The sequence below is a fragment of the Athene cunicularia genome (genome assembly GCF_003259725.1).
Source record: "Athene cunicularia isolate RWA chromosome 4 unlocalized genomic scaffold, athCun1 chr4_part3, whole genome shotgun sequence".
In the NCBI taxonomy this organism is placed as follows: Eukaryota; Metazoa; Chordata; class Aves; order Strigiformes; family Strigidae; genus Athene; species Athene cunicularia.
The window spans coordinates 11,491,389-11,504,218 of record NW_020799100.1 but is presented as its reverse complement, the minus strand read 5'-3'; the positions used below and the strand labels follow the sequence as shown (position 1 = coordinate 11,504,218).

Below are 12,830 nucleotides of genomic sequence, written 5' to 3'. Positions count from 1 at the left end.
GGGGGGGGGGGCGGCGGGGGGAGAAGAACAGAAAAGAAAGGCGGCCAACTGGTGCAAACCAGAACTATGTGAACTGCCCCAAGGAACTTACTAGTACTTACTTCAAGATCAAGCAAGGCAAAGGTTGGTAAAACTAGCTAGCTGTTAAAGCAGCAAATAAAAATTTCAAAAAAAAAATAAAGCTCAGCATAAAATCCTCCAGAAAACAGCCAGAAGTTAAAATAAAACTAATAACTATAGGATTCTAGGAGTATATTGAGGTCCCAGATGAGGTAAAGGCTCATTGAGTGAGGCACGTCCCATACTTCTGAAATTTGATGCACCAAAACTCCTGAGGAGCCAGGAACTGGCAAGGAGGCAAGTTCCAGCTCTAACCTAAACTCTTCACTTAAAAACAAAACAGAACTGAAGCACTTAGAAAGATTATAGGGTGAAGCACACTTAATATAAATGTCAAACTAAATAGCTTGGTGAATACAGTATTGTGATAACCATTTTCTTGTGGAAAGGAGTTCTTTCATATACTAAGTGGTCAAAGCAACAAAAACCACCAGTACCAGCAATAACATGTCAGACAAGATGAGAGCTTTGTGCAGTAGGATCTTCCAACCAATGTAGTTCTTATAAGTAATGAGCTATGGTAAAATAGTATGTGCTGACTGGCAACAGCCACAGCAAAGATTTCTCCCCCCACAACAGGAATGATTAAAACCCTGTTTATGCTGAGATGTTCAGAATGTGATCTGCCCTTTCAAAGACAGAACACAAAATTAGGAAGTCATCTCTTCTTGATTTATTTGGGTTATTTTTGAATAGAAAGAAATAGGATCCTGCAGAAACAAAGGCACATGCTTCCTTACAAAGAGAGGTCTTTTCGCAGGTTTCATTCTGATGCCTCAGTAAGAAGCCAAATCACCCACCAATCATGGAGGGAATAACAAAATTAATTGCAATGATTTAAGAGATGGTGGCCGAACTTCTTTTTGGCATGAGCCTCTCTCTCATTACTTTTGTACAGAAAAAAAACACAGAGAGGAACCAGTCGTGAGAAGTATTTCATTAACCAGTCTGCAGCTATGAGAAGAGGCGGCTGTTATCACCAGAGCAACAAACAGAGGACAAGGGCGGAGAGAAAAGACGAAGGAATGCTGATGTGCTGGGCTGGGATTGAAGAGGACACAGGAGGGTGTTTATTCATAGTCCATAGGGTTCAGCAGCTGTTTCAAAACAAGAAGTCACATCAAAGAAGAGAACTGTTAGGACAGCTCCAACATGAGTTCTTTTCAACCCAAATAAAGCTGTCTTGATAATGGTGAGGAGGAAGAAGGACTTTGGGAAAATTCCCTGTTCCAGAGAATTAGTGAAATTTGCTTCAGTGTTCATGTTAAGATGTCAAAGCAATTATGAAAATCGAGTAGAAAAAAATCCATCTCGGACTTCTCAGGCCTTAGCCCGGCGTAGGTGGGGGTAGCTCTGCAGAGTCCTGTCTATTGCTTCATCCAAGCTCACCACTGGTTTGTAGCCCATGTCTCTTTTGGCCCGTTCACAGCTGTAGTAGTGAAACGTTCCAGCTAATGCAACCCGCATAGGGGTAAAAGTGGGCTTGATGGTGACCAGTGGACTTAGCAGCCACAGCACTAGAGACAGGAATAAGGCCAGGTAATGTGCCAGCCAATAGGGAATATGATACTTGGGAGGATCGTAGTTCAGGCCAGTCAAGATACGGGACATGAAAGCCCAGAAAGGAACTGGTTCATCATTTGTGATATGAAATGCCTGAAAGAGAGGAAGACAAAAAGCCAGATGATAAAATCATTACAGTTTCCACAAACTTGTCTCTGATGGCCCATCTCATGTTCGTGCTGAGAAGACTGATGTTCCTGACTTGACTGAGAACACTTTTTCATGAGAAACTGCTTTGCATTAACCACCTACGTCTGAAAAGTGATGAACCCCTTCTTTGCTGAGGAAGCCAACTACTTCCAATGCTCCAGACATAAAATTACTCATAAATGGTCAAACTGAATGATGCAACACAATGCAAACACATTAAAACATCCTAGCTGTATGTACACTGCATGCCCAGAGCACGGTGGTGCCACAAAAATATATACAAGTTTCTTCTGTTCTGAACTCTGTAGTAAAAGCTAAATAACTATGCTTCTTATGTATGCATCTTGGCTGCCCTCAATTCTGCCTGGATATAGAACTTCTTTCCTTTCCTGGATTAGAACTTCTTCCACAAGAAGTTTTATAGCATGAAGTTAAAGTATTTTCATACATCACAACCCATGTGGCAGCACACAATTGTCACCAGATAGGCAACCATTCATTATACCCACAGACAGAAAAACAGACCCATTTGTGTGTGCTAGTTCGACTCAACTCCAAGATACATATTCAGCACAGATGAAAATCAGCATGAATTACGGAGCACACATGAAGCCGAGCAAGGCTTGCAGATGAAGCCTGGCTAGGGGACACCCACTCCTCTCCCCTTGCTAGGTCCTTCCTTACCTTCCCACACAGAGGAGAGTCTTTCTGAAGATTTTCTGCAGCTAGGATGTGTCCATGGACCACATTTTCCACATAAGTGAAATCTACCAAGTTCTTTCCATCCCTGCACAGACAAAATGAAGAAGGTTAGCCCTAAGGCAAGTTCAGCTGAAAATGTGCTTGTGGCAAAATGAAGGACTTTCACACAAGATATAGTTATTCCTAGTTTCACCTACTCTCTTGTGCTGCAACTTCAGGCTATACTCTGTCAGAGAGATGAAATTGCTACGTATTATTTTGGAGACAGAGGAAAAGGTGTTATTGTCTCAGCTCTTGCTAAGGCCCTCAAAGTTTACAGTCCTGTAACAGTACCATTTTTAAATCTTACAAGTTACCAAGTTGATAGGTGTTGCAGATCCTACAGGTCTCAGAATCAGCAGTGATCCACAGAAGCAGAACAAACAGAAACAGAGAGGTAAGTAGCACAAACAAAGTCATTTAAGGACAAGCTTTCAATAACTGATTTCTTAGATGATGAAATTCTAACTTACTCCCTTAATAAGACAACTTCACATGTAGCTGAAACAGATTTAGGCCACTGTGTTAAATCTATTTCTACACAGGTACAGCAAATGAAAATGGATCTGCACATCACTTTCAACAGTCCAGCTAAATCAAACAAGTGGTTTGTTACAAAACTCATTTGGCCATAAAACCAGAATTGCCACAATCTAACATTCTGAGAAAGAGTAATTTTCATCTCCTGTGTTCATGGATGAATTGCTATTTTATTTGCCTTCTTGGAAGGGATATACAGGTCTGTATGGCAGGAAAATTCAAATGAGGAATGCATGTTGGAGCTGGAACAGAATGCAGACTTGCACAGAGTGGAAACCTTGAGTTTGTGTAGGTTTGCTGTTCATAGATCAGTTTGAGAGATCAGTTCAGGAGGGAACTGTAAGGACAAATAAGAACAAAACCAACCCCAAAACCAAAAAACCCCACAACCATATTCCCTTTCTTCCTTCTACCCCAAGCACATATTCACATGTGCACATATACACACAAACCAGCTGCTTACATGTAATAAAAATCTATTATCAATTAAAAACCATATTTCTTTTCAAGCTCATAATACAATTGATAAAAATATCCTTAGTAGTAGATTGAACTATTTCTTGCTCTATAATTTCAGTGGTCCACTAGAAGCTCTGCAAGATTCAGTATCTTTGATCTTATAATCAGAAATATTAAAACACTGCCATATAGGCTTTTTAATTGCAGGAACCTCAAATACCAGAAGTATATATTAATTAAATTAACAGCAAGTAATCTGAGCTCCCTCATATTTAAAAGGACAACTCTTTAGACAATGCAGAGACAACTCAAATGTCAGCTTTCCCCACTGGTATTCTTCTTGCATTTAGAACACTTACCATGTGAGTGCATGAGTCCCTAACACAGCAGGATTTTTAAAAAAAAGAATCCTGGATCACAAATTAAAAATGAAAGAAACATACTTTTTTCCATGCCATAACAACACTACAGATTCAGTATTATTCCCTTCCAAAAGGGCTCTATAGATTCAGCATCAATTTTAACAAAAGCTATAAAATGACTGAGCCTTGCTCACCCAATTATGAACTTCATTTTGCCACTCTTAGCTGCTTGGATGAGGATGGGAACCAGCTGAGGGTCTCTAGGACCAAATATTCCATGGGGACGAATAGCAGTAGTGAAGAAATTGTTGCCTGGGTCATTTGCACTGAGCACCTCCTGTAGGGAAAAAAGATAACCAAATCAGGAGAGAAAAGCTGGGAAGAAAAATATGGCTTAGTAATATATTCCACGACTATCACTAAAGCGGGTGGGTGTTTGCCTATCTCTTTGGAAAGATATCAGTGGAAGAACTATTGCCCACTCATATCTTCACAAGTGATCCTTCCTTTGTTCCCATCTCTTCTCCCATTTCTCTTTAATGAGAAAAACAGACAAAAATCTGTTCTCATTATTGAACACTTAATGAGCTGACAGGTAAAAGAAGGGAACTCTTCACCTCTCTCATTTAACACCACAGAAACCAGAGGAGCTTTGAAAGTTTCTTCACTCCATGAATTCTTTATGGACATGCTGGAGAAAAGAAGGACACTAAGCACTTCAATGTCTGTCTCTCTCATCAAACAGTGGAAGATTTCCATCCCAGGCCTTCTCAATCTCCATCTTCCTGACAGCACCAAGTGCTAAGCAGATTTAGCAAGGCATCTCTGAAGAAGATTTAATTCTACTGGGAGTTTCCAAACAATATGTTCTACTAATTTTTAACAGCTGCTGGATTTTCTATTAAAAATCCAAGTACAACACATACAAATAAAGGCTGAATACTTTCACTGTTTCACCCAAAACAAAGACATAATTACGAGCATATTGGGCTAGACTTGATTGCTACTCATAAGCTTCCACTTTATTCGTCCACTTTACTGCAAAGTGGTTACGTTTGTGAATGAACAGATGTTTTTATGCTGCGTTTTCAATTAAGCTCTTTTCAAGGAACGTAAGAAAAATTCTTAAAGGCTAATACCCGACTTTAGAGGACACACTGTTAGCTTCAGTATGAAAGCAAGTCTAAATTCTTCTTGCACAAAAAGTGTATATTCTTTCCATAACTGAAATGCAAGCTGCTGAAAAGTTTGATAAAATGTTTGTTCGCTTTGATTGTTATACCATATTTAAACCACAAATACTGCAGCATTAAGAACCTGAAACAGAACAGATACTGGTGATCTGCAAATGTTCAAAGTAGAGGACATTCAGATGTAGGGGAAATTGTACATATTTTTTAACAAGAATATCTTCAGTGTATGGCCAATAGCATTAGCTTATGACATGTTATTCAGGTTGCATTTCCATCTCATCTTCTCCTTCCCCAGTGTCTTGTTCACGATCCCAACTGTAACTTCAGGCTGAAAAATCAGGTAAATGAGGTTCTGAAACAGCCTTCCAGTAGGAGCAGAGAAAGCAAAAATCTCCCCTCAACTGGTCTTAAAACAACACTAGATGAGTTAAGAAACGGGATTATCACATAGTTCTTGCAACAAGTGACACCTCTTCCAGTTCTTCTACTCTTCGTCTAGAAACAACCTCTGTAGTGTAACACGCTACTTCATTCAACTTTCTTGATAATTTATGTCATAGCTCTATTTTATTCTCTTTAATTAAGTGAACACACTACTTAGGAGTTTCATCAGCCAAGGAAGACATAACTGACATTTGAACCACTTAGTGGCTAGGAAAGCATCCCCTGGACCAACCCATCAGCATGCCTACGGAGAAGTAATGCAAGCAAGTGGAAGATGTAAGCGGCAGCCACCCGTCGTACTTCTCTGTAAGAGAATAAATGAACACACAGCTCGCTAGCCTCCATGCTTAGAATAAGAGGGCTAAAATCAGACAGATTTGTCTAAAAGGAGGGAATTTTCTACTATACTCCAAAAACTCTAGCAGGTGTTACTACATATGCATGATTCTGTGCAGATTTTCCTTGCAACTATAAGAATGAGATGACTTCTTTTCATTGAAAGAGAAATTTTGGAGAACAAGAGATCTGTTCAGTCTTGAAGGGTCTGCTGGGTCCTCTAAGGCATGCCCTGCTTTTAGAAGGGCAGTTTTAAGCATCAGAAATAACAGCGTTAACCATACAATACCTTCTCCTGTAGGATCTTCGTCTCTGTGTAATAGTCGATAGGTTTTTTGGCGTAAGGGAGATCTTCTGATCCATTTTTTATGTCTGTGCCCTCAAAAACTACACTTGCACTGCTAGTTAACACCAGTTTCTGCAACAGATGTGATAAAGGATCGTTATTTATGAAGATTGAGTAAAAACAATAATAATGTTTAATCAACTGATTCTACAGATTATAAACAAAGTCTAGAAGAACATGGGCTAAGAAAAGATGATCTGAAACTGCAGGTAAGAAAACTCCCACTCTTAATTGACTTTGTCCTATTGTTTAGTGCTACCTAAAGGAGATTAAAACACTTCAATAAAAACCCAAGGTAGCCAGTCAAGGGGAAAACAGCTCCAGGAAAATCAGAGTGCCCACTTGGCTTGGTACATTTTAACACTTAACATGCAATTAGTATTTTTAAGATGTATTTGCTCATCTTGACAATAACAACATCACGGTAGTTTAAACCGAAAAAGAATTCTTATCTTGGATGTTTTTGTTGGATAAAAACATACCCTAGTGGATTCAAAACAGGAAGTCAGTAATGTATCTGAGTAATCAGAAACATGTTTTTGAACAAGATCCACATTGTAATACAAAAATTACAAGATCCAACAAGTTCCAACAAGACTTAACTCCTTGTTCTGACAGAATCCAGGCTAAGCCTGAAGGTAAACACCATGTGATCCATTTCCTACACAGTTTATTACATGAGGGGTGGAAAACAACCCTAACAAACAACAAACCGTGGGGCTGGGAGTCTTACGAGATTGATATTATTTAATTCTAAACATTATTACTTCCGTATTCATACATGAACACTGTGCAAAATGCATGCTTTGGAGGCAGCATCTCCACCCAGAATAAGTAAGGGATCTTCACATGCATTGTGCTTCAAAATTTACTAGGAATTCAAATGAAAACTCATGTGATATCAAAATATCATAAAGTGAAAAAAAAACCAACCACAGTCTTGCCTGGACAGCAGCCTGGTTTCCTCTGGCTTGCTCTTTTATGGGCAAATGACTTTCTAAACCAAATCATACTGAGATTATGGCACAAATGTGTTCCTTCTCATTATATGTCAAAGAATTCACATAGGTAATAGATGCCATGAATACTTCCACTGCTGGAAAAGCTATCTTTAGTGCTGTCCCCCTATGAAAGAATCTACTTGCCAGCTGTGGTTCTCCCATGTGTGATTCTCAGATGTCTAGTAGGACAAATTTTAACAAATGCTTTTTCTGCAGTCAGGAAGATTGCAATGTGTAGGTTTTCTGTGGCAAACATGGACTGAGCTAACACCAGACACTAAGCAGGAGACCAACAGAGTCTCTGTTCTATAAATTTTCATAGAACATGCAGGAATTCAGCATCTCAGAGACCTCTGCCCCTCTATCAAACTAGACTGAAATTGGTCCGTGCTGTAATGGTTACAAGATCACATCAGGATCTTATAGACTCCATGTGCTTTTCCACCCTTACCTGCACTCCAGCTTCTTTGCAGGCTTCAACGACTGCTTTGGTTCCCATAAAATTCACTTTATAAAACAGTTCCCTGTTGTCACTTGAAGGTGCTGGTGATGCACAATGAAATGCCACGGACACACCTTGTAAAGCTGGGAGCAAAGCCTAGAAGATACATCACACGAGACAGCAATGAAGCAACAGCAATAGTGTGTACTTAGAGGAAAAAAAAAAAAAAAAAAAGGAAATAAAACACTGTTCTTTTTCTCATGGAAGCAAAACCGCTAAATTTCAAGTCATGTTCCATCCATAAAGGTAAGCAGCTGGAGTAGGATTAGCATCCAGGATCTTCACAATGTCCTCTCCTTTTTGCTAGGCAAAAATGCATGACGTCACCTTTTCTTTCCAAGGAAGAACCTAGGAACCTTGGAGAGAGAGAGACCTGGAGGCTATCTAGACTTAACTACTTGCAACAGTCTCAAGTGCAGGTATGAGACTCAAAGTTACCTGGAGACAGGAGTTAGAAAACTCAGCAAGCAGGAGGTTTAGCAGCCAGCAGCACCCCATGGCACTTGCCTGTGTTTGAGATGACCGTCATAAAGCTCTGAGACATGACACTTCATAGTGGTGGATAGATGTTTTTGCCAAGGCTCACATGTGTGACCGAGTTAAAGCAAGAGGTCTCAGCATGCCTCAGCTGTTAGGAATAATGCATTCTGCCATTCTCATGCAGCTGAGGTTAGCCAGGAGCACCCACATTCAATTACCAACAGTGACTGTAATTAGATTGTATATCTTAGCTAACAGTAATGCAAATGTATATTCCTTTAAATGTTCTAGATGAGGGTTCCACAGAAAACTGCTTAGGCTACTGACTTCACAGAGAAAGGCTGGGGGGCATATCTACACACCCTCTTACAACCTGTGAAATGCCTTCAGGTGTTTCACTGCTTCAGGCAAAGCTCAGTAAGCTGTAAACTCTTTGAAGGAACACATATTAAACAGACATCCTTTCTATCCACCCATGTCAGGTACTGTTGTTAGTCTGTACCTCTTTGTCACAAAGGTCCCCCAGGAAGAACTGCACTCGGTCATTATCAAATCTCTTCTGAATATCGAACACGTTGACTGTGTAACCTTTCTTCAGGAGCTGCTCCACCATGTGCTGGCCTAAGAATCCTGACCCACCGATCACTGTACATTTCTTACCAGCCTGCAGAGACAGAGGGAAAAGCACTTCAGTGAGCAAATTCAAACTGTCCAAGTAAACTGATCTGAATTTCCTGAGATTTTAATGTGCTGGAATTTTGCACAACTAGTTATTAGTTTGTTTGAATGGAGGATCTAAATTCAGGTATCAAAAGACTCTTCAATATGTTTGTGCTATCACAGTAACTTAAAAGTTCAGACACACTAACGGTCCACACAGCTCACATGCTGGTTTGTATTTTAGCAGGACTCTGCCTCATAACCAAGTGGCTCATGTAGTAGGGAAGAAATAGAGGACTGGCTCTGACAAACTCTGCCCTGATGGTCAAGCAAACAGAATTTGCTTCAGCCACATGGCACAGATAATTTGGAATACTAATACCATCAGCAATAGCAAGGACAAAACCATTTTCAGAGCATGTGAAACTTAGGCTTCTCCAAGCCAAGAAATCAATCAGGTAAAGGCAAGGATTATCCTTTCTAGTTAGTCATTAGTTCTTACTTTCTTTTTTAGACTTTTAAAAATCAATGGCTAGAGTCACTAATTAACAGATTCCGATCTGATCACTCATCTAACCGGGCTGAGATCAAAAACGTTATCAACACAGAACATACAAGCAACAACTGTGAGGAAGCTTTTATACACAGATTGCTCTGTCCTGGTTGGAAATATGCTCCTCATGGTTGCTACACAAAAACTCACCTCTGCAGTTATACTATCGAGCTGAAGGGAATTTTAACCCAGTGAAACCACACAAAGACAGCAATTGTTCAGAAGTTTATAAGTGCTACATCCTTAAACAAAGGTTCTACTGCAAAGTGCCAATTATCCACAATAGAAAGTCGAGTTCACTGCAGTTGCTCAGTTACATTAAAGCATTACAAGTTATTTAGAATAGTGCATGAAATGTACAGTCTGATTAAAATAATTTTTAAAAGTTCCAATGGGTTGGCCCAGTCATCTGTTTCGTTTTGATAGTTGCAAGAGAACAGATGACATAGGGAGAACATGTGAGTCTAAAGACTCTCTGCAGTTCACTCTCGTATTCCTCTGCTACAACAGTTTTGCATTTCCTTTACTTGTCAGCTTCCCAATTCTCTAAACTCAGTCACATTCCTCTGCCGTGTCCTCTCTGCATTGAGGTGTTGAGCCTTTTCAGCTTCTCCTCAAAAGGCAGTCACTCTGTTCCACCAATATTTTCACTTGCCTTCCCCTGTACCCTTTCTCATTCCAGTGCATTCCTCATGAAATGAGAGCACCCAAACTGCACACTGCACTCAGATGTGCCAGACCAAAGTTTTACAGTGGCAGAATGACGCCCTCTGTCTGGCTCTGAATATCAGAATCATTTTCTACCAGTACAGATGAGATAATCTAGGTTTTTCTGTACAATAGTTTTCTACTCACCCAAGCATAAGGGCAGTATTCTAACTGGTGATGAGAAACACACTATTTAAATAATCTTTAGTGCACATTTATAATATGCAATACGATCTAGTACACACATCTCTTGGGAAATTACTAAACAAACCAACTCAATGACCAGATTCAGTATAACTGCAGCTAACAGTGCTGCACCTTGTTTAATTACTTGCTTTACAAAATGCAAGTAGAAAGCCAGGCTACGCACAGCTATATTGATTTTTGGATATGAATTACTACATATCTAGTGTTGTGCTGTGAAGATACAACAGCTTGTTCACACTCTCTACCGTGACACTACTTTTTTTTTGTTTCTTAAATATCTGAGATCCACTGGTCCTTCATAATCTCCATATGAATTAATGAAAAGATAGTTCAGATGCCAGAAATTTCTCTATGAACAAGAACCACAGGCAATGCAACAAAAACATCTTAATAAGTTGTACTCCTAAAAGTAACGTCCAAACACCTCTCCGAGCTAAGTAAACTGTTACTCCTTCCATATCCTAATCTCCTGTATTCAATGTAGTAATCCTAGAAGGAGGTTACAATGGCTCAGTAGATCTCAGGGGCCTCAGCTGGGCCTTTATCTGCACTACAAAATGGAGTAATGTTACAAGGCATGTGGAAATTAACTTGGAGTAACTAAATCTCCAGACCAATTGATTTGGCAGCACTGACAAAGCCACTGGTGTTTCTGGGGGAGTTGGAGAATTCCTGGATGTCTTGGGAACTGACAGCAACAAACTACTTCTGAGTAAATCACATTTCCCCCAGCAATATCTCTGGAGTAGGCATTAAGGCAGAAACAGTCCCATGTCTTCTCTGGTAATGTTCATAAGACTTATCTATGCAAATACATTTCTGTAAGATAAACCTTCATAAAGCATCATTTAAGTCCTCAACTTACCGATCTGAAGTGTGTGGCCATTTCTCAGATGACTCACTATCAACCTGATTCCTTCAAAAATGGAGAACATTATTTTATTCACAATACAATACTTAAACGTGCCATTAAAACAAACTAAGCCTTTTTTAAAAACACCTTTATAGTTATAGAAATCAAGGTTTGCAGCCATTGTACTAAAGCAGAACTGTGAAGAGTAAGCTAATTCTCCCTGTCCTGCTGAACAATTTATTACAACAGTGGTATCAAATAACTTTCTCAAATGCATAATTTTAATATGATAAAATACCCTTGATAACAAAGGCACCATCTCATTTTAGCTAGTATTAGCTTCATGTACTTCCTTTAAGTCTGAATATTTACACTCCAAATAACGTGAACACAATTGCAGCTTTTGGCAATGTCTTCCTCAAAAATATAGCTGCTCTAGGATGTTGGGAATAAAAAATTAAAACTGAAGTTCAAGCATTTCAGGAGCACCATGCCTGCCTGCTGCAAGAAACGCTGGTGCTCAGTGGTGCTCATGAGCAAAGAGAGGGGAGCCTGTGGTGAGATTTTCCAAGTTTTCAAATCGCAGGCCACCACTTTCATTAAAATACACTCTTCCTCCCAACAATAGCAAATAAAATTCCCAATTCAGCTGGGATTCTACAGTGTGGGGTATAATCAAAAGACAGAAAAAGACAACATGCCTATTTCAATCTGTTTTCAACATAAAGACAAGCTGAACACAAAGACTTCTGATGGCTTTACAGTCACTTTAAACCATCACTATGATCAACTGCTGCTTTAGAGGCTGATTTGATTCTCCTTATTCCTAGTCAGTGCTTCCCACTACCTCCTGCTATTCACACAGTAAAATGGATGAAGGCCATGACTAGCTGAAAATTAATCATTTTCTGCTTGAGTTAGTTTTCAGCCAGAGCAGCTCTCTGACCCATCTTGCTTCACAAACACTAGTGCCAACACACCTGAATGAGATCTAGGAACAGCTACGCCAATGTTGCTATAAAATTATCACAGTATCATGCCACATGCAAGCAAATACATCTGCTGGACTGGCTCACTCTGCAAAGTACACAGTTTAGCACTCTTCATTTTTATTTTTCTGAAAAGCCCCTTGAAATGGCAAGGAAAGAGCCAAAAAGGGCAGGATTGGTGCAGGTCCAGCAGGAACACCAAGCTGGTTTGGAAGCATGGGCACAGAGTGAAGAGTTGACCCCTCTTCTACCCTCACATCTCCTTAACCCAGGCTTTACCCCTCCTCAAAATTCAATTTATGAACGGCTCCATCTCGTTTCCCTCCAGCTCTTTCAGCCTCATCATCCCAGAGTCCCCCATTCCCACTTCAGCCACCCTCCATACAGCTCCAACTTCTCCCACCCCACTACAGCCTGCCCTTCCTCACACTGCCCGTCCCTGAAGCTTTCCACACCCCCAGCTTCCCTCCCCACACACCCCACAACCTGCCCCTTCCTCCCCCACAGCCTCCCCTACACCCCCCTCACCCCTCAGCTCTGCAACCTACCCCTCGCCCCAGCCCACCTCATAGCCCTGCAGGCTCTGCTGCCCCCAGCCTGCCCCTCCGCAGGCCCCAGGCCCC

At 40.4% G+C, this 12,830-nt stretch overlaps 1 protein-coding gene across 2 annotated transcripts; it reads right to left on the bottom strand.

Moving 5' to 3' along the window:
- Positions 1 to 770: 770 nt before the first annotated feature.
- Positions 771 to 12,828, bottom strand: NSDHL (NAD(P) dependent steroid dehydrogenase-like). Of its 2 annotated transcripts, none has more exons than XM_026848710.1 (8): positions 12,773 to 12,828; positions 11,231 to 11,281; positions 8,740 to 8,901; positions 7,707 to 7,853; positions 6,198 to 6,326; positions 4,130 to 4,272; positions 2,518 to 2,620; positions 771 to 1,776 (listed from the first exon to the last, which is right to left on the bottom strand). In XM_026848710.1, exons 2-8 carry the CDS (start codon positions 11,249 to 11,251, stop codon positions 1,441 to 1,443), a joined length of 1,041 nt encoding a protein of 346 aa, XP_026704511.1. In that variant the 5' UTR covers positions 11,252 to 11,281; positions 12,773 to 12,828; the 3' UTR covers positions 771 to 1,440. The 2 variants fall into 2 exon arrangements, with proteins under 2 accessions (XP_026704511.1, XP_026704512.1); XM_026848711.1 differs by having other exon boundaries at positions 12,756 to 12,778.
- Positions 12,829 to 12,830: the final 2 nt, after the last annotated feature.